Source organism: Antechinus flavipes, chromosome 3 (assembly GCF_016432865.1).
Source record: "Antechinus flavipes isolate AdamAnt ecotype Samford, QLD, Australia chromosome 3, AdamAnt_v2, whole genome shotgun sequence".
Taxonomy (NCBI): domain Eukaryota; kingdom Metazoa; phylum Chordata; class Mammalia; order Dasyuromorphia; family Dasyuridae; genus Antechinus; species Antechinus flavipes.
Window position 1 is genome coordinate 318,819,514 of NC_067400.1, and position 27,081 is coordinate 318,846,594.

Sequence of the window (27,081 nt, forward strand, 5' to 3'; positions counted from 1 at the left end):
AGTAGAGTTCTCCCTGGTCCTGTTGCAGGTCCCTGGAACTTGTGTGATCCCTTAAGCTAAATGCCATAACTATAGATGACCCTTGTCTTCTGGATGGATGCTCATCACAGTGACCCAAGCTAACCCGTACTTCAACAACCACGAACCAAGCAGAACTCTTCCTTGTTCTGTATCGTGATCCCCATGACTTAGGGTGAAGTCTTTATCTTATTTGTGTCTCTAAAGTTCCCTATAAATAGCCCCTGATCACAATGGGGCTTGGTGTCCATCCAAGACAGCGCAGTGGGAGCTTCTGTCCTGTCTCAGTTTCTGAGTCCCTGTCTCACGTGACCCTGAGAGCAAAGCTCCACCTTCCAGGGGACAATGGGACATCTGCCTAGGGCGAGCGAGTGTTGTTTTCCCACACATGAGGGGAAGGAGTAAGGGAGGGAAGCACAGGACATGTGGACATCAAAGAAAGAAGGAACCTGGCAATTCTACAAAGGTATCAGGCACCTGTAGCAGGTGCTGAGATTTCAAAAATAAAAATCAGATAGTATCTGCCGCTAAGGAACTAACATTCAAGAGGAAATAGCAATGGTTTGGGGATCTCATGACTTGGGATCTTTTGGGGACAACCCCACCTACCCAGACAAAATCAGCACCGGTGTCAGAAGTATATCAATTCCTCTTACACATCCAGAGAGGAGGGGGACCCCTGCACGCATTCAATTGTCCAGCCTATGTTAGGCTTTTGCTGATTACATGTCATTAAAACATCCAACAGATTTCTTCCAGCCATTGCCGAGCCCTTCCCAGGGAATTACCCATTATGCATTAGTTTTAATTGCAGAGTATTAGACATCTTGGAAGGACCAGGCCCACAAAGCTTGGCCCCTGGTTTTTCCTCTCCTATTTCTGTCTTTTTTTCACCTCTGAACCAATCCAAACAACAGCTCTCCCCAGGACCTGCTTCCCCTTTCCTTTGATCTGTCTCTCTCACACTTAACATCATCAACTCATTTCTCCTCTGGTCTCATACTTAGTGGGGGAGAGAGAACAGCGGGTCACCATCCTCCATATAACAACCCTGCAGAGCTTTGATGGATGTTATTATTAAGTCACTCCCCAGTCTCCTTTTCTTCAGGTTGAAGAATCCAGGTTCCTTTGATGCTTGCACGCATGCGCAGCACACATGCGAACCCACCCACACACACACATAGAGACTGGGAGAAAAACTCTTTTTTTTTCCCTTCCAAGCCCCTCTTTGGGGGATGCTGGGAGTTGCCCTGCTCCCCAGGTCCTTTCCATGGACCTTGTCCATGAAAGGAGCCCTTTATTCTTCTAGGTGAATATCTGTCTGGGAGGTAAGCTATTTTAACATTCATCTAATGAAGAGGAGCTTTTTTGGTACAATTCTTTAGCCATGTGAGAGGATGAGAAGAGGGAAAATTGATACCACATCTGTATTAATAAAAGATTCTGGTCCAGTAGAGAAGCTAAGTTTTTCTTAGCTGAAGCTGTGAAAGGGGATCTCCCCCTTCCCCCAAGCTGCCACTCTGCAAGAAAGGTGTTAAATTGATGCTGTCTCATGCCTCGCGGGCTTAGCCTCTACCCCCTTACTCCCCCAGTCACTGAGCCTTCCTAGAGTCACTCAGTTAAGGGCACTCAGGTCTAATCAGACTTTTTACTTATGGACCCAGAGCTTTGATTTCATGAGCTGCCTTACAGAGACAACTATCCAGCCACCTTTGGCTTTGAAGAGCTACTGGGGGACACTGAATGTTTCAGTGACTTGCCCTGGATCAAGCAGCCAGTATATGTCATGGTAGGACTTGGATTCTGATCTTCTTGCCTCTATATCAGCATGATCTGAAATATATAGAAACTAAGTAGGGGGGGATGATCCTTTTTCTGAGCAGAAATAACCAATAAATTGGTCTGTGATCAATAAAACCCCAATAAGCCTAATAAATGCATGAATAAATGAATGTATAGTTCTTTTTTTTCTTTTTTCAAAGTGCTTTTTTACCCCTTCATTTTAAACCCCCTATTCTTAGCATCTTTGCCTAATGAGAAAAAAGCTCTCTGGTAGGAAAGCTAATCTGTGTGTTCCCTGTTCACTGAGGGATTCTCAGCCTCAGCAAGTCCCTCCCAGTCCCAGCATTCCACCCGGCACATAACCATGGAACTCAGGCTTACATCGTGTGCTCCAGTCATTTGCATTGGTTTTCATTGTCTCTGCTGTGTGTGACTGCAGAATGGACTCTGTCTGGGTCTGCTCTTTTATTCTGGGGGAAATCCTTTAGGGAGAGTCTCTAGTCCCTCTCATTGTGCTGAAAATGCCCCAAGAAGTGGACTAGCTCTCTGCACCACCAAGAACCATCATAAGATACAAAACTAATGACATGTCAACAGGCTCCCTTGGTCCTCGAGCCAAAAGGAGAGGTGGGGGCTGAGATGATGAAACTAGAATCTGTGAAGGGTTTCTTCTTTTAATCAAAATGTCTGAACTTGTTGCTTCTATGTGATGGATGAGTTTGGGGGGTCTCGCTCCCTTGGTGTCCATTGGTCAGCTGGATAGTCTGTCGGACAGAGTGCTAGAGATGGAGTTAGGAAATCCAGAACTCAAATGTCATCTCAGGAAAGCATGATCTGCCCTACTCTGGGCAAGTCACTGAAATTCTTTTTCTTTTTAAAGCCTCCTGGTCCTCTTCTGTGAAACAAAAATGATAATAATAATAACACTGCCTTTACAGGGTTGTTATGATACCTGGTGTAAAGTGCTTCGTAAACCTTAAAAACACTCTATAACTGCCAGTTATTATTAGCAAGTCCTGCAGAGTTCATCACCAACCTGCCTTTCGGGAGTTCCGTCTCCTGCTGCCCTCAGTTCTCCCACCCTTCCCCACTCCCCTCCCCCAGTCTCTCCCCTACCTCACATTGTCATGTTTCTGGATGTAAATCTTGTGGAACATCATATCTTCCTGCTTGGCGTTGATGTCCGCTTTCATCTCCATGGCAACGTGACGGGGAAGGACAGACAGCAGGAGACGCTCCTGGGGAGAGAAGCAGACAGAGCCATCATTGCTCCTAGTACCTGCCTCAAGGCCTGCTTTCCTCCCTGGGACCTCTCCTATGGGGCACAAGCTAAGCCTTCCCTAAGCTATCCCCATCAAAAATCGCATAGTAACCATGAGAACGGAACAGGCTCTAGTGCTACGCTGTACGGAGTTCCCACCAGGGGGAGCATGGGAGCCAGAGCATCCCTGCGTGCATCGGAGAGTGCATTTTTGTTTTGTTTCACAGAAATGGAATTTCACTGATATGGAAAACTCCTAGCTAGGAGACTTTTCCCCCAATAAAGATCAGCATCTGCTTCTCAATTTAGTAAGTACTCAATAAATGTTTGTTGACTGAAGAAAGCTCCGAGTCCTAGGGTCCTGGGTTGACTCAGAAAGAATCATACAAATAATATGTCAGAGTTAGGATTTGAACTTAGATATTCCTGACTCAGAGGCTGGCTCTCTGTTATCACAGAGCACTGTACCACAATGACTCTCAGGAGTATAATTCCAATGGAGAAACAAGGCTTACTTTTATCATCTTTCCTGTTTGTCAGTCCTCCAAGTCCTTCTATTACAGAGTCCAATCAACATTGCCAACTGATTGGGGGGTGTGGGAAGGTAAGGGGTCAGTCAGGATTCACCCAAATAAGGTTCTACTTCTGTGCTTGTGAGCGTATCCAGTCTCTCTTCCTCCCAACCAATTCCCTTCCATGTGGCTGTTTTTACCTCTAGCTAATTATTCCTATTCCATGATAAATTGTATCTGGTTACCTGAAGTTCTCCTTTCTCCCTGTCTCTAACTTTGTCTCTGTTATAACTCTGCCTACAAAGCCTGCTGATTCCTATTCTCCAAATCCATGGATCCAGGCATAAATAAACTTCTCTGTCCTACTCCCTCCAAGCAAACTTTCACGCCTATCCAACTTCTCCTTTCCCAAGCCTTCCAGGTCTGCCTCTTTCAAACTTCTTCCCTTGCTTACTTAGTTCAATGAAGGCACATCCTCTTTTTTACAGAGGATTATAGAGGTAAATGATTTTTAATATATTTAATATTTTTATTTTCCCCAGTTACATATAAAACAATTTTTTACATTTGTTTTTAAAGCTTGGAGTTCTAGAGTTTTTCCCTTCCTCTCCATCTCCATTTCCCTTTAAGAAGATACATATAAAGTTACACAAAACATTTCTATAAAAGCCATATTGTGAAAGAAAACACAGACCCCCCTAAAAAAAACCCTCAAGAAGAATAAAGTTAAAAAAAAAAGAGTATGCTTCAATTTGTATTCAGACACAATCACATTTTCTCTAAATATGGATAGTATTTTACATCATAAATCCTTCAGATTAGTGGTACATCACTATATTGCTGAGAATAGCAAAGTCATTTACAGCTGATCCTCCCATAACAGTGCTATTACTTTGTTTCCAGTATATAAGAAGTGATTATTAAATAATCATTTATTAACATTAGGAGATCCAGGATTTTTTTCCTTCCTCATTTGAAGATTAAATCAAAGTTTAGTTCTGTGAAGGGTGGGGCAGGATGATGAGGTAAAATCCTGGAGCTATTGAGCACCCAACTAGGAACCTCACAGAAAATTTAATCTAAAATGAATTCCACCAATAGTGTTCTATTCAGGCATGGGTGGGAGTAAATCTTTTGTCTAGAGTGCCCAAGCCTGAGGGTGGTCTGGAAATAAGTGATATAATCAAAATCACTTCCTCCAGCCTCTCATTACAATAGGTCTACCTTTCATTATAATATTCATTCCTCTCATTAATTGGTAACCAATAAGATTTGATCGCCACTCTCAGGACTGCCATTCTTCCAAAGGCATATAAGCATGAAGTAGGATTCATGAGGGGTCTTTGGTATTAGAGAGTGCTACAGACCCCTTTTATTATCTGCTAGTGTGGTTAATAAAATGCTTAATTATCCACAAAGTATGTCTTCTGAATTTTCTAAAAGAAACCTTAGAAGCTATCCCAATGTAATTCCCCCTATTTTATAGGTAAGGAAACTCAGTTTAGTAGACTACTGTTTACATGGAATAACTTGGAGAACTGGCAAAAAAGGAAGATGATAAAGATGCTTCTCCATCAAAATTGTATTCCTAAAAGTCAGCACGGCATAGAGGGGATAACAGAGATCCTCTGGGTTAGGAAGCCCTAAATTCAAATTTTAATTGCTCAAAGACTCAAATTGCCCATGGTAACACTAGAGGTAATAGTATGGGAGCTGAAACCAGAACCTCCGACTTCACATTCAATGTGGTTTCCCACAGGATCACCCACTTTTATTGAAGCTTTTGAACCTTTTCTCTCAGCTACTCCTCCCAAACTAAAACCCTGATCTCTCTTGTTTATTATATCCATCTGCCCTATGAAATCACACCTTTTGCCAGTCTACAGACTGAATGAAAGATAAGGGAAGGAGAAGACTTTTTCTCAAATCAAGGGCATCGCAGGCCATCTGCTATTTCTTCCTGCTTCCCATCATTTGAAGTACACTGAAGTACATACATCTGAAGTACATATCTTTCTATACTATCCTTTTCAAATCACAGCTTCTGTCACCTGCCCATCACCTTACACCTGAAGCCCTTATCAAACATTCCTTCTACCCTGAACATCCTGCTGAGCTAATCTTCCTAACGGATCCTTTTATCATGTCATCCCTCAGATCAAAAACCCTCTTACCCACCTTATCCAATGGAAACTCCTTTCTTAGCAATCCACCTCACTCCTTCTTGCCTCTCTGCCCTGCCTGATACCTGTCCCTCCTGCCCACCTGGTCAAAACCTTTCCAATCTCATGCATGAAGTCTACTCTTCTCCAGTCTCCACTGGAGAATTGCAGCAAATGGAGAATTGCAATGTGCTGACATGCTGAGTTCCTAATTCTCATTTCATTATGAGCAAACTCCTTCATGTAGCCTTGTTCCCCCCATTTTTTTGCCCAGCTCTTTCTATACCACATACTTGGTGAGCTCTCTGCCAAGGTTTCAGTGTTGTGACCTGAAGGGTTGGGGAGGGTATTTTCAAAGCAAGTTCAATCCAGGAGGCAAATAGGACTCATTAAGATAAGGAGTACGACTATTCCTCCCATTTTACAGATTAGATAAATTACTCTCCTAAGCTCACACAGCTAATAAGTGCAATGAAAGAGCTCAGATCTAGATATTCATATTCCAAAATCAGTGCTCTTTTCATTGCATGACCTGCCTCTTCTGAGTTAAGATAATTATCTTGTTGGGTAAAGTGTTCCCAGTGTGCCTACCAACCAACTAGTGTCTGAGCTCCTTGAATGATGGGGCCCTGTTACTCACTGGGGCCTAATGAAATTCTAAGCACACTTTAAACATTTGGTTGATCTATGAAAAAGCTAGGCAATAATTTTAAGGTAATAAGAGGACTGGAATTGCATAGGGAGACCTGGGTTTTAGACTAGTACTGACTAGCTTATATGAGCAAGGATAAGTCACTTCCCCTTTTTTTCTGGTCTCAGTTTCCTCATCTGCAAATGAGAAGATTAAACAAGATGATCTTTAAGGTCCTTTGTACCTCTAATATTGTTTGACTAAGATCATATAATTACAATCAATAAATAAGCATTTATTAAGTATTTACTGTATATCAGATATTATATTAAACACTAGTTATTATTTGGGTCATTTTAGTCATGTCCAATTTGAGGCATTTGGGGGAAGTAAGAAAAGTTTCTGAAATTAGTATGGGACAAATACAGGACATATTTCCAGGGCCAAGGGACAGAGCAGTTCTTAGTTGTGTTCCCCACCAGCACCAGCAGCGTAAGGATTCCCACCTCTAATGTAAGATGTTTGCCCTAGCTTAAGCAAAGAGAAAATCTCCAAATAAGCACCCAGTGCTTTGCACTTATTGTAGTCTCCAAATGGGCACTGAACACATGACCAAAGAGGGCGTAGACTTCCCTTGTGGGAAATTAGTCCAAAAGATAGGACCTCCTGATTTCTATTCCTAGAGGTCCTGTCTCTCCCTTAACCAGTGCATGGCATAATGACCTACCCAGGAAAGCACAGTGGATGAGGGAAGTGAGGATGGGGTGGGGGTTTCTATCCTTACAGCCATAGGCCAGAGGAATGAAACTGTAATGAAATTAGGGAAATGCTAATAAAGGCTAATGTCTGCTCAGACTCTAACCATGGACTGAAAGATCTAATGCCCTGAAAGGCTGAAAGGCTGATCTGTAGAGCAGATTCAATGATAAACTAGCTTTCAGAGGCTAGGAAAGGGATTTAAGTTTTCTTATAGCACTTCATCTGACTCACTCCTTTGCCTTCCTCCCTACCCCACTTTATTTTGTACCATACTTCCTTGTGCACTTAGAAAGATATCATCTCCATTCATCCAAAAGCTCTTTAACTGAAGGGATAATATTATTTTTCCTATTTATATTCTCAAATCTACCATAATGTCAGATACATAGTAGAAGCTTAACAAAGATTTGTTGCTTTGAATTGAAAAAGAAAGAGACAGAATGTTCAATTTGTGATTAAAGGTTCCTATTTTTTATGCGTAGTGGACGGAGAGCAGACCTCAGATCCAAGAAGACCTGGATTCAAATTCTACCTCTGCCATATCCTGGCTGTGTGGCCATGAGCCCCTCAATGCTGTAAGAAACTCTCTAACATTATCAGTTGCAGAGAAAGTAGTAGCTTGCTTTGATAGTTTTCTTTTTCTCCTGGGAGTTTATTAATGAAATTGCAGGTCCTGTGCCTGCAGGATAAAGATCTCTCTTTATCCCTATTAAAACTATTATTGTTGTTCAGTCGTGTCTGACATGACCCTATTTGGATTTTCTTAGTAAAGACATTGGAGCAGTTTGTCATTTCCTTTTCCAGCCCATTTTACAGATGAGGAAACTGAGGCAGAGAGAGTTAAGTGACCTGCTCAGGGTCACACAGATAGAAAGTATCTGAAGCCACATATGAGTCTAACTGATTCCAAGCCCAGTTTCTGTGCACTATGTTGCCTCCTTACCACCTTTTCTATTAAAATTACAGGTGCATAATTCCCAACAGGAGTAAAAGATGGAGGGAGATTCTCTCACTCAGCTCACAGGAGCTACAAAGAACAGAGGCCAGGCCATTGTCTCCTAGAGAAGTTCTAGGCACCATCCATATTCTGCATGTGGTGTCCTGCATGTCTTCCCTAGTTCTTCCACTAAACTAAGATCTACCTCTTTGCTCCAAATCCCCCAGTGTTCTCTTCAAGATTTTGTATGCAGTGAATCACCTGGAAGGACTGACTGTCCTAGACCCTCACTTCAACTCCATCCTTTCCTATAACTCATCAATCCCTGATGATGAAGGGCACAGGGGCCTAAAACTGACCCCCACTCAGCACCTCCTACTACTCCCAGTGCCGATTTGTACATTCAGCTGCCCAGGAAAGGGATGGGCAATGGTGTAGGGAGCAGAGGCATTTGGGGTCTTCACATTTCAGCATCCAAAGACTCTTTGATTTATTTACACAAGGGAGGGGGAGAAAGCGGGATGGGGAGGCAAAGGGGCGAGGGGATCAGGGAAGGAAGGTCAGTGGGTTGAATTCTCTCTCCAGGGTACTCAAAGGAGAGAATTCCCACAGAGTCAGGAATGCCAGTCCCTTTCCATGGAAAACATTCCCAAGTCAGCTGGACCCCAAACCCATGACCAGGGAAACTGAAGCAAAAGGCTTTGTGTTTGAGGTAAAAAGAAACCCAGAGGAGGTGGGCAGGAAGACTCCTATCTACCCAGCTAGCAGTGCTCAAATAGCAGGGCTTCTCATCCCTGCCCTGACAGCAAAGGCCCAGAATAGCTCACTCTCCCATCCCACCTAAGCAAATGGAGACCAAAAAAGGGAAAGGGAAGAGAGTAGCTTGAACTATCATCAGCAACCTGGAATGCTACTTGGTTATTGTATTGATTAGAGTTCCTTCCTACGTCTTTCTAAGCTGTTCATCTTAACAATATCGTCGTTATTTTCTAAATTGTTCTCCTGGTTCACTTTGGTCTCCATCAATTCACACAATGATTCCAGAGGTCTAAGGATGAAGGATGCAACCTATCTCCTGCAGAGAAGGTGATGGGCCCAGTGTACAGAATGATACTTACAGATTTAGACATGGATCATGTGGGAATCTGTTTTGCTGGCTATGCATATTTATTATACAAGTTTTCCTTTTCTTTTTTCCAATAAGGGGAAAGAATAAGTGGAAGGAAGAGAAAACATATACTTTTTCTTTGAAAAAATAAAAAGTAAATAGATTTTTTTGCCTCACAAATAAGCGGGCAAGGGAGGGGATTTGTCTTCAGAGCACCTCACCTGTTGCTGATTTTCCCTCTGTGAGTGTAGCCGAGCCTGGATACATTCCCTTGTTTCCTGGAAGGCCTGTCTTTGGGAGACCTCCGCTGGGTAATGGGTACATACTCCCACGATGTTGGTACAGGAGAAGATGAGAACATTGGAGACAAGCTGAAATATTGGAAATGGAAATAAACACAGATTAGTGTAGGTCAGGGACTGTATTTGGTCCATACAGCCTGAAAAAAATAAGGGTCACAATCTCAAAAACAGTCCAAACTTTTAGACACAACACTCATGTTCAAAGGGTTTCCAGGGACTCAAAGGGTCCTCCAAATCAGAATTCTGTGGGATCTCCACTCAGGGATCAGAGTTGTCAAGCATAACCTGTTTCTCCTTGATTTTCTTCCCTGACTTCATCTAGGTCCAGGTCTTACCTGTCTTTCCTAAGTTCCGGGGCTGGTCTAATGTTAACAGTCCATAAAGACTTAGGGATAATTAAATAATAACTACCAAACAAATACATAAAACAGATTAAATATTTACCTTGGCTACAAATCAAAGGTTGAGTTAATTAGTGGGGCAGCAAAAGGGACACCTAGGATGTGTGTTTAGATGGGGGATAGGAGGACGGAGGGAGGGAAAGATTATACAATTAGAGGCAGTCAAAAAAAAATTTTGTTTCCAGGAAAGCTTCACATAGGATGAAGGATTCTGAGTGTGTGACTGTCCAGTATATAGTGATGCTTAGTGGATTCAATTGGACATTCTATCAATAGACATTCATCAGGTTCCTGCTGTTAGAAAAGGAGTGTGACTCTTGAGTCAGGAGGTCTGGGCTCTAAGTTGGCTTAGAACACTGAACTTACCTGTGTGACCTTAAATAAGTCACTTAATCTTGACCTCTTTGATTGTTAAATGGAAGAGTTGGAGTAAATTGTTCCATGGACCTTTCCATTCTCTTTACAAATCTTTTATTCAACAAATATTCATTAAGTTGCTACTATGTAGGGGCAGTTAGGTGAAATCAGAAAGACTCATCAGGAACTTTCTAGCTGAGCAAATCACTTAACCCTGCTTGCCTTAGTTTCCTCATCTGTAAAATGGACTGGAGAAGGAAATGGCAAATCACTCCAGTGTCAGCCCCCCTCCCCCAGTTCTGACAAAGTTACATTTATGACTTCTCAAAAGAAAATTTTAATAGGAAACTAAGTGAAGAAAAATAACTAGCAAATAAAGGCATGGAAAGAAACAAATCTGCAGAATTCTGGTTCAAACTTGAACAGCTAAAAACCCCTATTTTGGCTCGAGAGGCTTGGATGGAACTCTGTCTTAGGTATACTTCTCTCACTTGAAACCTCTTCTAGATCGGATGCTAAGCAATAAGAACAAAACTCCTAACTACGGGGGAAATCTTGAGCTGCTGCTTCCATATCTGATGGAATTCTTAGTTCTTCACACAACCTGCTCCCAATCTAGTGAAACTCTTAATTTCTATCCATAATCTTGCTCCATTTTCTCTTTAGGTATTATAGGCCACCAAGGTCTTTCTTACTGCAACTCAGCTGCATCAAATTTCTGATCTCCAGCCTTCTGGTCTATCCTGGCCCTTCTTTGGGCCCTGACAATGAGAGCTAGACATGCAATGGGCTGTTTCAAAAGGTAGAAGCTTCATCTTCTTGGAGGTCTTCAAATAGTAGCTACATCAAAGCTTCTTAAAATGTGTGTCATGCTGACCCCATATGGGATTGTGTAACCAAATGTGGGATCTTTAAAAATTTGACAACATAAAAAGGTATCAAATAATACACCAAGATTTAATTCTTTCTGTAAAAAATAAACAAGCACAACTATCTTGTTAGTATGCAAATTTCTTTGGTCTTTAATTAGATGTATATTAGAGATATATAAATATATATATATCATAGATATATAAAAATATTTTTTATGATTTATTATCAATAAATGTTTGATTTGTATTCTTATTTTATACACCTATATACTCAGGAGTTAAGTAAAACCCTCAGGTGAAAAGGGGTCACAAATGGAAAAAGTTTAAGAAGGCCTGTAGTAGAGGACCATTTATTGGGTGGGTGATACAGGAGATTCCTCTTGTGAATGAGTTGGATCCTATGATTGTGAAGATCTCTTCCAACTCTCAAAATCTATGAATCTATGATCTCTAGTCCATCTGAATGAAGAAAGTGGTACTTTTCTATCTGCTCCCTCAAATTTTCCCCTTGAGTTTTTAGGCCATTCTACACTTTATTTGTAAATGCTTCCTTTATCACTCTCCTAGAGGTGTAAAAATCCAGGCTTCTGACATCCTACTTACATTTCTGGCTCATTTGATTTGCTTCAACCATACCCACAATGCTGTTTAGACAATGGCTCTAAGACAGTATTTCAACTTATTCCAGTTCTTGAGTTTTCTACCCATTTTTTTGGACTATTTATTGAATTTCAGCTTTCTAAGAAATGTCTGTATCTTTCTACTCATTTGAGAACAAAGATGAATTAAGTAAATTATCAAGCTCAGGTTACCAGCCTGATTACTTCCAAGCTTCAAAGAAAAGGTAGAATATAAACTGAGATTTTGGGGGGCAGACAGAGGTGAGGAGGGTATTCTGTTCCAAGAAAAAATATGGACATAAATCACTGCATAAAGATTTATGATTTGAGGTGAAGAGCTTAAGTGAGAAATGTTGAAATATACATTTGAAAAAGCAGATTGTGGCAAGTTTTGAATAATAAACTAAGAACTGTTGACTTCCTGTTAGAGGGAATGGTGGGCAACTTAAGATTTCTGAGCAGGTCAATGAAAGCAGTATTTTAGGGAGATGAATTTGTCAAGACTTTGAAGAATGATGGAGTAGAGTAAGCAGAGACTGACAGCAGGAAGACCAGTTGGGAAGTTAATGAGCAGTCCAGGCATGAGATAAGAATTATAGTGGTAACAAAGGGATTAGAAAAGGATAAATGCAAGAGGTTCCCCTCCCAAAAAGAGACAAACAATAAACACAAACAATTCAATAAGAATTGGTGACTAAAATGATCCAAACCAAGAAATGAAAGAGTTTCAAGAAAGAGGAATGAAGCAACATTCTCAAAATCAGGAGACTGATCAAAGAGGTTCACAGATTCAAAGACTTGGAGTTACCCTTGATTCTTCCTGTCCTCAAGGCCTATTGATTACCAAGACTTATTATTAGTCCTACCTCTGCAACATCTGCCACCTTTTCTTTACTCACAATCTCAGCCTGAGGTAAATCCTTTATCACCTCTTACCTGGACTAATGTGATTGACTCCTGTTGAATAATTGTTCTCACATAGCCTAGTTTTAAACTTGTAAATCCCACCTCAGATTATTAGCTGTCACTTAACCTCCATATGAATGTCTCATCTGTAAAAAGAGAGGTGATGAACTTGATGGCTTCTAAGTTTCCTTCTAGTTCTAAATATATAATCATATTATCTATAATCTATTTTCCATGTAACTATCCAAAAAGAATCTGACCATATCACTGTTCTATTCATACATCTTTATCCTGACATGTTTCTCCCATGTCTTTCCAGTATTATTTCATATTATTCATCTTCATGCAAAACCCCTCAGGAGCAAATTGCCTGCTGTCTGTTCCAAACATAATCCATCCCACATTCCATCTCTATAATTTTGTACAGGTAAGTCCCCCCAGGTCAGGAATGAACTATTTTTTCACCTTTGCTTCATAGAATCTCTTTGAAGTACAACTCAAGGCACCATCTCCTTCAGAAGCATTTTCCTGATCCTCAATCTAGTTGTTACTGCTCTCTCCCCTTCGAAGTTACTTAGTGTAAATATAGACTATTTGGAAATGTTTCTACCAAGATATAGCTAAGAATTATATGAATTCAACAATAAGGTTTTGCTAAAATAAAGGCATAAATATTTGGAAAAAATTCATTGTTCATGAATAAGTTGAGCCAAAATAATAAAAATGACAATACAATCTAAATTAATTGACTTAACCACCCCAAAATCATCAAGAAACTATGTTATAGGGCTAAAAAAGATTTTTGAGATTCACTTGAAGAAACATAAAGTCAAGAAACCCCAAGGGTAATAATGAAAAAAAAAGTGGGAAGCAAGGGAGTCAGTCAGTACCAGATCTTAATTTTTACTGCATAGCAACAGTTATTAAAAAAGATTTTGCTCCTTTTGGGTATAGTTATAAAATAAAGTGGTTAATCAGTGGGAAAAAATAAGTATGCATTGTATAGAAGCAAATAAACACAGTAACATAGTTTAATACAGCCCTCAAACTCCAGTTATTGACTCCCCAAAAAACGACTGGGAAAGCTGAAAAGCAATTGGGTAAAAATTGAGAATAGACCAATATATATCATATACCAAAATAAACTGCAAATAGACACAATACTTAGACACAAAAACAAATTAAAGGAACAAAGAGTAAATTACCTTCTAGCTATATGAATTGGCAGAGAATTCTAAATATGCAACAGAAAAGAATCAAAGAAAATAAAGTGGCCAATTTTGGCCATATAAAATTGAAAAATAAGTTCTTATACAAAACAATCTAATACAATTCAAATTAGGAGGGAGATGGGTAACAGAAAGGGGGAAAAAAGTCTTTTTTATTAAGTTTCTTTGATAAAAGTCTCATTCAAGATATATAATTGATTAAAATTTATAAGACTGAGTCTTTCCTCCAGCAAATAAATAGCAAAAGATTGCAAACAGGTAGTTTACAAAGGAAGAAATCTAAGCTACCAATAACCATTTAAAAATGTTCCAAGCCACAAATAATTAGAGAAATGAAAATAAAAGTAACTCTGAGGTTCCACTTACATCCATAAGAGTGGCAAAGATGACAAGTAAGGAAAATAAGAAATGGGAAAACAAGCACACTGAAATGTTGTTGGAACTGTGACTTTACCCATTTTGTAAAGCAATTTGGCCCTATGTCCCCAAAGTTCTCAATTGTATATACTCTTTGATTCAATTATATAATTACTAGGTCTATACCCAAAGAGCAGAGAAAATGAAAGACTTTACAGATACCAAAATATTGACAGTAGCTCTTTTCATAATACTCTAAAATGGCAAACAAATGAGTGTCCACTTCTTGAGTAATGATTAAACAAATTGGGGTATATCCATGCCATAAAATATTATTGTGTCATAAGAAATGACAAATGGACAATTTTAAAAGAATAACCTTTATGAGCTGATATAGAATGAAATGGATAGAACTAGGAGAACACTTTCCACAATAAGAATAACATAATAGAGAGAAATAATTTTGAAAGACTTTAGAACTTAGATTAAATGCAATTATAAAATATGAGTCCAGAGGACTAAAGATGACTCATACCACCTACCTCCTATCAGAGAGGTGAGAGATTCAAGATGCAGGATGTGAAATACATTTTTGGACATGGTCAATGTGAGATGTTGCTTTGCAGGACTATAGAAATCCAATGTATTTTTTTTTCCTAGTAGTTCAATTGGGGGGAGGGGGAGGAAGGGAGCAGGCTGAGGGAGAAACAACAATTGCTTGCAAAGTAAATATTTAAAGATAAACAAAAAAGGATAAATAAATAAATGGTTTTGAAAAGCTACTTTGTATATACTTCCTATTTACTTGTGTACAAGCAGCATCCCTAACAGAATGTAATATGCTGTTCTTGTTCATTCACTCATCTGACTCTCTGTGATCCTTTTTAGGGTTCTGTTGGCAAAGAAAAAGAGTGGTTTGCCATTTCCTCTTCTAGATCATTTAAAGGAAACTGAGGCAGAGTTAAGTGACTTGCCCAGAGTCACAAACTAGTAAGTATTTGAAGTTGGATTTGAACTCAGATCTTTTTAATTCCAAAACTGGTACTTTGGTAATCTACCACATAATATGTACATATTATAAACATGAATACTTATACATGTGTGTATATATTAGATATGTGGATGTGTATGTTTGTGTACATATGGAATGTGAAAGAATGTGCAGGAATTGTTTTACTATTGTATTGTAATTATTTTGATTTTGTAATCTCGATGTCTTGCACACCATAGGCATTTTAATTTGAGTTTATTGAGAAGTGAAGTTAAAGGGGAATGAGGACTGAAAAAAGAAAGTAGGATTTAGTGATTAATAGATTACTGATGATCTGCAAGAGTTTGATTTCAAGAGAACTAGAGTGATTAGGTTTGGAAAGTTCATTGTAAAAATTTAAGGAGAAAAACTGAGAAAAGAGTGAAAACCATCGGTGTAATATGCTTATGTTACTGGATATGTGAACTGGATAGTGAAATTCAATCCAATTAAGCATTTGAAATGGCTGGTATGGATGGGCAAGAAAAACAGAAATAGTACCTACAAACAGCAGGTGAAGTAGTGATGTTGGGGGCTTTTAAAGGAAAAGACTGAGCATTCTGGGAGACAGAGGCCAATTAGCAGGAGAGAGGGAGAAACCAAATATATTGGAAAGAATGAAGGCAAATAATGGAGCAAGATACAGAAAATGAAAATGTGAGAGCATGAGTGAAATAGTAAACCCTACAAAGATGTAAAGATCACAGATTTGGGGCCAGAAGGAATCTATATCAATCAATCTGCCAAAAAATTACTTAACAGAACTAGAAAAATGATTACAGAATTCACTTGGAGGAACAAAAATTCAAGGATCTAAAGAGAAAGTATCAAAAAGATTCTGAAGAAAGGGAAACGATATGACAAAGCAGTCATCATCATAATGACTTCGTCCTGGTTTAAAATAACAAACAGAAAAGTTGACCAGTGAAATATCGTAAGTACACAAGTCCTGGAAGTAAGTGAATATAGCTGCATAGAGTTTGATAAACACAAGGGCTCCAATTACTTTAATAACTTTTATGTGTGTGTATGAGACAATTGGAATTAAGTGATTTATCCAGGATCATATAGCTAGGAAATGTTAAGTGTTTCAGGTGAGATTTGAATTCAGGTTCTTGACTCCATTGAACTATTTGCCTCTTCAATAAGTTTTTGCTTGACAAAACTCCTGAGAAAACTGGAAAATAACTTAGCATATTTGTTTTTGACCAATTTATCCAGCCAAATGAATTGGACTGCAGAGAGAATTAAGAATCAATTATGGGACCACTACCATGATCCAGATAGGAAGTGTAAGGGCATGAAATAGGGTGGTATTGGGCTGAGAGAAAAAATACTATGATGATAGAAATGATAAACTGTAGCAACCGTAATTGAGGACATCAGGATTGAACTCATGTGCCTTAAAAAAGTTATTGTTGCTACATTATTTCATTTATATCTGACTCTTCATGTTGCCATGACTTGGCAAAGATGCTTGTCATTTCCTTCTCCAACTCATTTTAAAGATGGGAAAACTGAAGCAAACAAGATTAAGTGACTTGCTCACACAGTTACTATGTGTTTGAGGATGGATTTGAATTTGAAATCCTACTGACTCTAGACTTGGCACTCTATTATTTTATCTAGCTGTGCAGCTATATCATATATGGTGTGTGTGTGTGTGTGTGTGTGTGTGTGTTTATTATATAACTACCCCACTAAAGTCTTATTCCAAATCCTTCTGTGATGTATAGATGACTTTCCATTCTCCTAGACTATACCACAGGGCTGCAAACATTAGTAGGTCAAGATGGAATGACTTCAAAAAGTGAGTATCTTTCAACTACAGATCAACCTCAAATAAATGCAGGAAGACTCATTGCCAGAATGTTGGCCACTAAGTTTTGATCAAAACAACTCATGAAATTATTTGCTAAGGACTGGAAGGAATATAGTCTACAATGGCAGAGGAAAGATGCCTATCAATGCATCATGGATCTGGCAAAGTTCTAAAGTGTGTGTATGGCCATATCTAGTCACCTAGAGATAAATGTGGAAGATGAAGGAGAGAAGCAAATCTCTCTGCTCCATATCAGATATACTACCCACTATGTAGGGAGTGAAGAGGAGCAATGTGGGTGGGGTGGGGAAGATGACACTAGTTATCATTCCAAAAGACAGAAATGCTTTTCGAATTCAGTTCCTATTCATAATCCTCAAACATGTCCTACTCTCCCTTATTTGAATAGTGACCTAAATTTGCATACCTTCGTACATAGATTGATTACATTACATAGAATGTACCAGATTGATTGACTACCATAGAACAGATTATCCACATATGGATAAAATTGAGAGCAAGAACTCATTTAACATTAAGAGAGAGAACCAAATACAAGATCTCAATAATCTTAGCTAGGCTCCAGAATCTAAATTATAGTGAGGGGATGTTAAAGCTAAAAGGACCTCAGAGATCCTTGAGTCCAACCTCTCATTTTACAGATAAGGACAATGAGATTCAGAAGAGTTAAGTCACTTGCCTGAGGTCACACAGCTAGTCAGTGACAGTACCCACTAACACCCAAGATCTCTGACTTCAGGCCTGTGCATCACCAGCTGCCTCCTCAAATTAATCAGTATTTCTACCCCAGCCATAGAGGAAGGGGCAAGGATGAGCAATATTTGCAATTTTGTGATTCTTGGCAGGATGCAGTGGAGAAGAAGCAGAGGAGGTCGACTATTTACAAAGGGCTACTTCGCCAGGTTTGATCCCCCCTGCCTCCAGATCGAAGAAGCCCAACATTTCTGAAACTCAATCTGCTAGCTCCCCTCGGGCTGTGTGTTTATTTGGGCTGTTGGTGTGAAGTTAAGCTTGTCTGTTTGTGGCGAGTGTCTCCTACAGCAAAGAGGTGAAAGAAAATCAAGCAGCAGGCCTGAGAGAAATGGAATCATTTCTGCTTTGTCTGTTTTTGAAATCCAGGGCTTCGATGAAACTCCCTAGGGGAGATGCTGTCTGCTTACTGCAAGTTGAAGGGTGGGGGGAAGGTAGCAGAAGAACTCACCGGGTGGTGTTGAAAATCAATGGGAAACAAATTGTTCAAGAGGGAAAAGTGTGGTCAAGAGACCCAGTTAGAGATCCCATGAGAGTTTAATCTTTGTAATGATTTCCATGCTGCCAATCATTTTTTCAGTTGTGCCTGACTCTTATAACCTCAATTAGGATTTTCTTGGCAAAAATACTGGCTTAGTTTGCCATTTCCTTCTCCAGGTCATTTTACAGAGAAGGAAACTGAGGCAAATAGGATTAATGACTTGCCCAGGGTCACACACAGTTAGGATATCTCTTAGGTCAGATTTAAACTTAAAAATATGAGTCTTCTTGACTTCAGGTCCAGTGCTTTATTTTGTCAACTAGCTGCCTGAAGACTGAAGTCTTTTTCTGGTTAATAAAATCTCCCTTCCTGCCATGAACACATATATACCACTTCCCTTCCACCAACACCAAGCAACTTCCTGCCAGATCCAAAAGGCAGGGAAGAACTGTAAAAGTTCATCTCATATTGTATCGATTATTCCTCTTGACTTCTTCCTTTCCAGTAATATTTACATGGACATATATTTTATCCTCTCTCCAGGGACTGAAGGTCCACTTAGGACCTATCATTCTCATCACCCAAATTCTTAGTTGCAGAGCTAGCTCTGGCTTGTTACCGTAGTCTCAGCCCAGCTCAGAGGACAGGATGGTTCCCCTAAAACAAGATTCCAGATTCATCAGAATCCAGGTGTTCTTTTACTTCCAGTTGGTAGGCTGTTCACATTCTCCTGTCAAAGATGAATGACTGAACTCCCAGTGTACAGAGACAAAGGGAAGAATAGCATTGTAGAGATAGAACTAGCTTTGGAGTTAGAGGGTCTGGGTTCTAATTTTATTTCTATTTCTTAACTACTTAAGTGATTTGGGGCAATGGACTTTTTATTTTTCTCATTTATAAAATATAGAGGTTAGATTAGATGATCTCCAAGGTTTTCTCGAATTCTAAAGCCCATGATCCAATCTATAGAATCCCTGGGCTAGGTAGCTGGAAAAATGTAAAAAGGACTATTTATGGTCTTCATACTCAGATAGCAGCCGCTTCAATGAGGGATGGTTCATCTCTGTTCTTGGGGTACTTTCAGTGTGTTGGGAAGTCATGATTGCCATCACTGGGGAGGCTTCTGGACCAAAGCAGAAGTCAGACCACAGACATATTCCCTGCCTCTTAAGAACCATCTCCAATCCAATTCATCCATTCTGATTTCTCAAGCTACTGGCCAGTTCAAACACTAGCTACTGCTGCCCCAAACAACCCATGTTGTTTGAGGAGATATTTTTGAAGATACCATCAAATTTAAAAAGGTTATTCAAGATGGGAGGACTATGGAAGAATTCTGAGGGGATATAACTCTTTGGCTCAGAAACTAGCTCAGTTAGGTGGATCTTTTGAATTACTAAGGTAATAGAGACAGACCCAAGAGCCTAGTCATTTTTGCCTAGGCTGGAAGTTAATTACTTGATTCAAGCCACTAATTAGTTCTGATGAGGCATGAATCACCCCTATTCTAAGCTGAGCTCACTAGGAGGGGGTTCAGTGACTCTAGGAGGTTGGACAGCTCCTCCCTAGAATTCTTGAGTGGACAAGAAAGACTAACCCATACAACCTGACAAATACACTTATAGTTTCTTAACATTTAAAGCTGGAAATTTAGATATCTCAAATTTATTTTACATGGAAGAAATCAAAGCTCACTAAATGTAAGAAATCTGCCTAAGATCACTGTGATAATAAGAATCAGAGGTAACATTCAAATGCACCTTTCTGACACCAAATCCAATACTTCTAGCACAGTGCATACAATTTTTTTTTAAAGGGGAAGACAATAAGGGGCTAAGGAACTTGCTCAGGGTTATATAGCTAGTAAGTGTCTGAGGTCACATTTGAATTCAGGTCTTCTTGATTCCAGGGATAGTGCTCTATTCATTACACCACTTAGCTGCCCCTCACACATTTTAAAAGTATATTCTCTTCCACTTTACAAACCAAGTCATCTCAACTTTTTTTCTCAAAAGTATTTTTATTTTTTTAAATTACATGCAAATATAGTTTTCAACATTTATTTCTATAAGATTTTGAGTTCTAATTTTTTTTTCTCCCTCTCTCTCTTATCTTCCCCTTCCCCAAGATAGCAAGCAATACGATTTAGGTTAAACATGTACAATCATTTAAAACATATTTCTATATTAGTCACATTAGGAAAGAAAAATCAGAACAAAAGGGGAAAAAAACACAAGAAAGAAAAAACAAAAAGATGAAAAAAGTATACTTCAATCTTCATTCAATCTCCATAGTACTTTCTCTATTTGTGGATGGAATTTTCCATTCCAAAATTATTGGAATTGTCTTCAATCGCCACATTATGGAGAAAAGCTAAGTTTGTCATAATTGATCATCACAAAATCTTGCTTTTACTGTATATAATATTCTCCTAGTTCTAGTCACCTCACTTTACATCAGTTCATGTCTTTCCAGGCTTAGCTTATTCATCATTTCTTATAGAACAATAATATTCCATTACATTCTTATATCATAACCTATTCTGCCATTCCCCAATAGGACATCTCATCTTCTAAAACCTATGTTCAGATTCACATATACTGCCTCTTTCTTCTAAGCTGGATTTCCTGGAGTCTCGCCAGGAGACAGGGTATTAGCCCAGAGACCCAAGAATTCTGTGAAGATGTCAAGTTGTTAACAGAGAAGAAATCTGTATTGCAAAAGCCAACAAAGTTGTTCTATGTGGAATTTTTTTTAACCCCATCACATTCAATTAAGTGCTTGATGGATTTTCTGGAGGATGATGATATATCCTGCTCAAAGGCAAAAACTGAAGTAGATAAACCTACTCAAGGGTTTGCTGAGGCTGTCAGTGCTATTAGCTCCCACCTGCTTCCACCTCCAATACTTCTTCCTTTTAAAGTGTTCTTGGATTAATAAGATAAAAGTTAGAGGAGAGAAACTTGGCTCTTGCACTGTCCCACAAGTGCTATTTCAGACCACGTGTGGTGTGACAGGAGCCCTGGGAGATTAGCAAGGAAGCATGACAAGGTTGGTTTGTACTGACGCATAGACCCTTGCTTCTCTACTCCCTTCATGAGACCAATACTTCATTCCTGTCCAATCAACTCAGAAGATTATCCAGCCTCCCCTTTGTCAGACACAATAAGTTTAAACTTACTGCAAGATCCATTCAAAGGTGGAAGACACGGGAGAAGAATTATGGGTAATTCTAGCCCTAATCTAGTTCACCCAATGAGATGAAAAGCTCATTGAAGGCAGAAATCAGTGATGAAAGTGAAAGTTATGAAGTGTGATGCACAGAAAAAACTTTTTAACAAACAGAGATGTCCAAAAGTAGAGTAGGCTGCCTTGGGAGGTGATCAATTCCCCATCAGCGACGGTCTTCAGAATAAACTAATTTGCTAATTTTGTAAGGACAGCTAGGTGATACAGTAGGATACTAGACTTGAAATTAAAAAACAAAACAAAACAAAACTTATCTTTATGAATTCAAATACAGCCTCAGATACTAGCTGTGTGACTTTCAGCAAGTCACTTAATCAGGTTGCCTCAGTTTCCTCATCTGTTAAGTAAGCTAGAGAAGGAAATGGCCAACCAATTTAGTGTCTGCTAAGAAAACCCCAAATGACATTCCTAATATTGAGACGTGACCAAAATGACTAAAGAACAAAAAATATTATAGAAATATTATTTAGGTATTAGTTGGGCTAGATAATCTTTAAGGTCTCTTCCTGATCTCAGATTCTGTGATTCCAGGAATTTAATTCTTAAGCATCAAATGTAAACTTTTTTGTTAGTCACTGAAGTTCCTCTATAATCAAATAATCTAATCTATCCATAATCTTATCAACCAGAATACAGCTAAGTAGATGATCCAGTAATCTTGGAGTAAAGAAGATGAGTTCAAATTAGAATTTACATACTAGTGACTCTATCTGCCTCAATTTTGTCATCTGACAAATGGAGATAATAAAATAGGACCTACTTTCCAGAGTTATTGTGAAGATAAAATAAGGTATTTGTAAAGCATTTTTGCAAACCTTAAAACATAGATGTTAATTATTGTTATTACAAGTACTTTTCTAATATGTTCCTTATGTTCTAGCCAAACCAGAACAAGTAGAACATTACAATTGAAAAGCTCCTCCTTCTGCTACTTACTCACTATGACCACTTAACTATTCTCTGACTCAATTTCCGTATCTATAAAATGAAGAAGTTTGATTCAGTGACATCTAAGATCCCTTCCAGCTTTAAATCTACGATCATAGAAAAGACCCTTAGGTCTTCACTCAGACCTTTTAAAATTTACTATTATTTTAGGCACAATTCTAATGTGCTCAGTGACCTAGTTTCCCAGCTGTTTCCAGATTAGAAGCAGTAAATCTGAAGCAGGATCACTGCACCAGTAAGGTACACTGATAACTGACAGTGAGGAATTGAGTAGAAAAACTATAACAAGCAGACAAAAGAACTCAAAAATCAGAGTAGCTTGAGGCCACTATATAGAGAGGCGGCCAGGGGGTTGGGGACACTATAGGATGGGGACAAACAATCCCACATATCATGATAGGCCATGTATTATAACACAATTATTTATTTTTATACTAGCCTTGAAAGAGAAATAGTAGGATATTTTCAGTGCATTCTATTTAAAGTAAAGGATGATGGGCTTCAATTTAAATATTTCTTTAGAAAAAAATTTAGATAATCTATAAACATACAAGGACAGCTGATTGATACATCATCCCATAGCCCTGTAAGGATTTCAAAGCACTTTTCTCATAACATTTACCCTTCCCCCTACATACACATACGCACATGCCTCAGGTTGGTTGTTGATTGAATGCTAAATTCATAGGACTTCTTTATAGAATTAGGAAAGAGAAAATTCAGTCTATGAAACAGGATTTGTTTAGTACTAATTTAATCTAGAACAAGAGTGGAGAACATGCTGAATGATCACTTCCTCACTTAGAAGCAAGTAAAGTATGAGGCAAAGATGGTAGATGGAGCTGAGGTACAGCCTAAACTCTTATGGCTATGCCATTGAAAGTGAGTCCCTAAAGGAAAAAATCATTGTTAATTAGCTAATTCAGACATCAAAGGGATAGTTTAATGGATACTGTGCCCCACAGAAGCCACAGTTCTTCAGACTTCTCTCTTTATCTCCTGTTTGACATTTGATGATTAAAAAAACCATGGCAGAGCCTCCAGGATAAGATCTTAACCATTCGAAAGAGTTTGAGCTAAAGATGACCAACACCCTGGAAAAACCCAGGGGATAAAGAATGCATGTCATCCAGACTGTGATAAACAATTGGATGGAAACCTATAGTGCTTGTCATTCAGGAGGCAGAGCTTGGACAGATGCTATAAATGAATTTGGCCCAGAATGTATCTTGAGGACAAAACACTAGACTCCACTGGGAAGGTATGACCTTTTAATGGCACCAAATAAAGGTCCATGTTATTTATTTGTTCATTTATTCATTGATTTATTTGTTTTTGCATAAAACTGACACTCTTAATATGTACAGCTTATTTTTCTTTTCAAGTATGTAATAAATTCAACATATAATCTCAAAGCTGTCCAGCTTATCTGTTACTCCTGCTGTCCTCCTGTCTGTTCACTTATGTACCATTCATAAGCATATTTCTGTGTATTCCTTTCTTCCTGCAATCCTAACTGTAGCTTTCATCTCACTTCCCATATCCATCCCTTTACCTCTTGGGGACAGAGGGAAGGCAAATGCACACACACACACACACACACACACACACATACATACACACAAAATCTTTCTAACCAATATGCATATTCAATAAAACTAAAATCCCATATCATTCTCTATCACTAGGCACCCAGTATGCTTCTGGAGTAATGGTCAGTCATTGCATTAATTACAGTTCTTAAATCTTTCAGAATTGCTTTTATTTACACTATTATTATTATATACATAGTTCTCTTGGTTCTGCTCACTTCACTCAGTTTATATGAATCTACCTGAGTTCTCTGAACCCCTTTCTGATAGTATAGGGAAATTCCATCATGTTCATATACCATAATTTGTCTTAACAAATCAACATCCTTCCAGTGTTGTTGTATTTAGACATATAACATGGCTTTATCCAAAGACTTGAAGATGAGGATCACCCAGAGTTCAATGAAAAATAGCATTATGGGTGAAAGTAGGCTGTAATACATAATCAATAGATAATTATGAAGAACAGGAAAGGATTTTATCAAAAAATGTATGAGTGAAAAAAGATGAATTGGTTTTGATATAATAGCAAGGGATAACTGATGGATGGACCATATGCTCTCCTGGTATCCTTGACATGTCAAGAGAAAAAGAAGGGAAAAAATCAAATAAACAAAGAGAAGAGGGTTTCCAGCATGGCATATGGTAACCTTGTAGAAGGGCACAAATGAAAAGTACACAGGCAGGGATGGATTGCAAACGGCCTTCTTAGAAGGAATATTCATATTGATGAAGCTCACAGCTCAAGAGAAAAGTAACAGAGTAGGTAGGAAAAGTACTATTCTACATTCACACTTGACTCAAAGGCTACCAAGTCTTTTTCTCTCCGACCATCTCTCCACCTTTGTCAGGTACTGTTTGGTCTCTGCCTCCTTATTCCCATTCATTCTAAACAAGTCTCTACTTGTTTAGTCTACTTGCATCCTCTGTTTATTTCCCAGATCCCTTGCCTCAATCCTAGCGTCTTTTTATTCAGACTTTCTGCACACAAAGAAAAGATTCTTTGCTTTCCTTTTTCCTATTTTATGGTAACGCCAAAATAATGTTAAAGAATGGGCCATCTCCAGTCATCTTGCTCTATATCTGGCCAGTGGATCCAGAGAGCTCTGGAGGGGAAAGAGACAGGTATCCTTGCACAACCTTCCCTCACTTCAATCTAATTCGCTTGCATGTTATAGCATCACCTCTTGGTCTCTTACAGAATGAAAGATAAATAACAACAGTCTGTGGTCATGATCTCTGATTTTGATAACCTCCTAATCTGTAATAATGATCCTTACATTGCATTTTGTATGGCATCCATTTTGCATGATACTCACATAATCCTGCTACCTAGATATCACAAGCATTACTCTCCCTGTTTTAGAGATGAGGAAACTAAGACTCACCGTCTTGCCACAGGTTGTACAGGTAATAAGTGTCAGAATTAAGTTTCAAACTCAGGTTTGCTGTTTTGAAGTTCAAAGTTCTTTCCATGACAACCTGCAGCCTCCTGTGAATAGCAGTCAGTGTCTAACATGTTACCTGCTTGCTCTTTCCTACCTTGGCTGACTTTTCTGGACTCAAATGATAGATCCACAGAAGGTTAAATGGTACAGTTGAAAAAGCACTGGCTCTATAGTCAGATGATTTGGATTCAAATCCTGCTTTTAATTCACATTATGTATTTGACCCTGGGCATTTCATCTCCCCAGTCCTCAAATCCCTCCTCTGTAAAATGAGAAGTTTGAGCGAGATAACCCAAGATCTCTTCCAGCTCTAGTTCAATGGTTCTCTGACTTATAGTACTTACTAACTACACACCCATCTGAATTCCCAGCATGATCCATCCCCTCCCTTACCTCTGTTGTTGCCTTAATCCCAGCATGATATATTCTATTTCTATTTCTCATGCTTTCTGTCATTACTGTTTCTCTTTCTACCACCCTTTATGTATTTGTATATATCCCTGAGTTGCATGTCTCTTACTTTGTCATTGTGAGAATATCTGCTTCTCTGGGTAAAATTACACCATATTCTTATAACATAACTTGTCTTAATATCGTTCCCTTTCTCTTTTTTGCTGCATTGTTTTATTATTTTTCATTTATCACTTCTATTTTTCTCTTTCCTTCAACCTAAATATAATACAGAACTAAAGTAAAATTTTATTATTTATTTAATAAAGCATTGTGGTTATATGTTTTGGATATGACCAATACATGAATTAGTTTTGCTTGATTAAGCATATTTGTTACAAGAGATTTTCCCCTCAATGGGGATAAATTGAGAGAGAGAAAAAAATGGATTTTTCTTCATTGGAAAAAAAAAAACGTAATTAAAGACAAAAATACTGCCTTGCTTCTGGAAAATATAAGCCAACTGAGTGTACTACACATTTGCTCATTGTCCCTATCAATCCTTAGATCAAAATTCCATTCCCTGATACCACTTCCCTATCCTTATCAGAATTCAAGCTCCTTGCAGATAGGGGCTGTTCTATTTTGTATTTATATTTCTAATCCTTGACACAGTTCTTGGTACACAGAAAGGATTCAGTAAAGATTTATTCAACTAAAAATATATAAAGTTTTTTGTTCCTTTCTAATTTTAAAGGGCAAAGGTATTTTTAAAGAGAAAAATTAAGTGGGTTTTTAATTTTTTTCACTTGTATATGGCTCATGATCCATCTTCCTACTTCAGCCCAATTCAGTGTCCCTTGAGAAAAAAAAAAGGTTCCCCTATCCTCAATCTAAAAGATAACAAAATATCCTGATTAACACTGGAGAGGATTTGTTCCAGTGATTTCAAAAGTACCTGCTTCAATTAGCTTTGATAAATCATCAATTAGTTTCCTGATTAAGCTGTAAAATTAATCTTAAAAATATCAGAATGCTTCACCACTTTAACATGAGTAATATGTACTTTCTAAAAATGGAAGCTGTCTCTCTGATCCTGGAGAATATGTGGTGAAGTCTTATCAAAAATAATAACT

The 27,081-nt window shown here is 38.6% G+C and overlaps 1 protein-coding gene across 5 annotated transcripts in view; it reads right to left on the minus strand.

Annotated features, from left to right (window-relative positions):
* Window positions 1-27,081, minus strand: part of ADCY5 (adenylate cyclase 5) — a 251,405-nt gene that overhangs the window by 79,498 nt on the left and 144,826 nt on the right. For all 5 annotated transcript variants that reach the window (XR_007951906.1, XM_051985420.1, XM_051985421.1 and 2 more), the window contains exons 2-3: window positions 9,392-9,541; window positions 2,917-3,038 (exon numbers count right to left, since the gene is read on the minus strand). Coding sequence is in view for 4 of the 5 variants with exons in the window: in XM_051985420.1 (XP_051841380.1) it covers window positions 2,917-3,038; window positions 9,392-9,541 (272 nt within the window). In the remaining variant the exon portion in view is untranslated. The remainder of the gene's footprint in view (window positions 1-2,916; window positions 3,039-9,391; window positions 9,542-27,081) is intronic.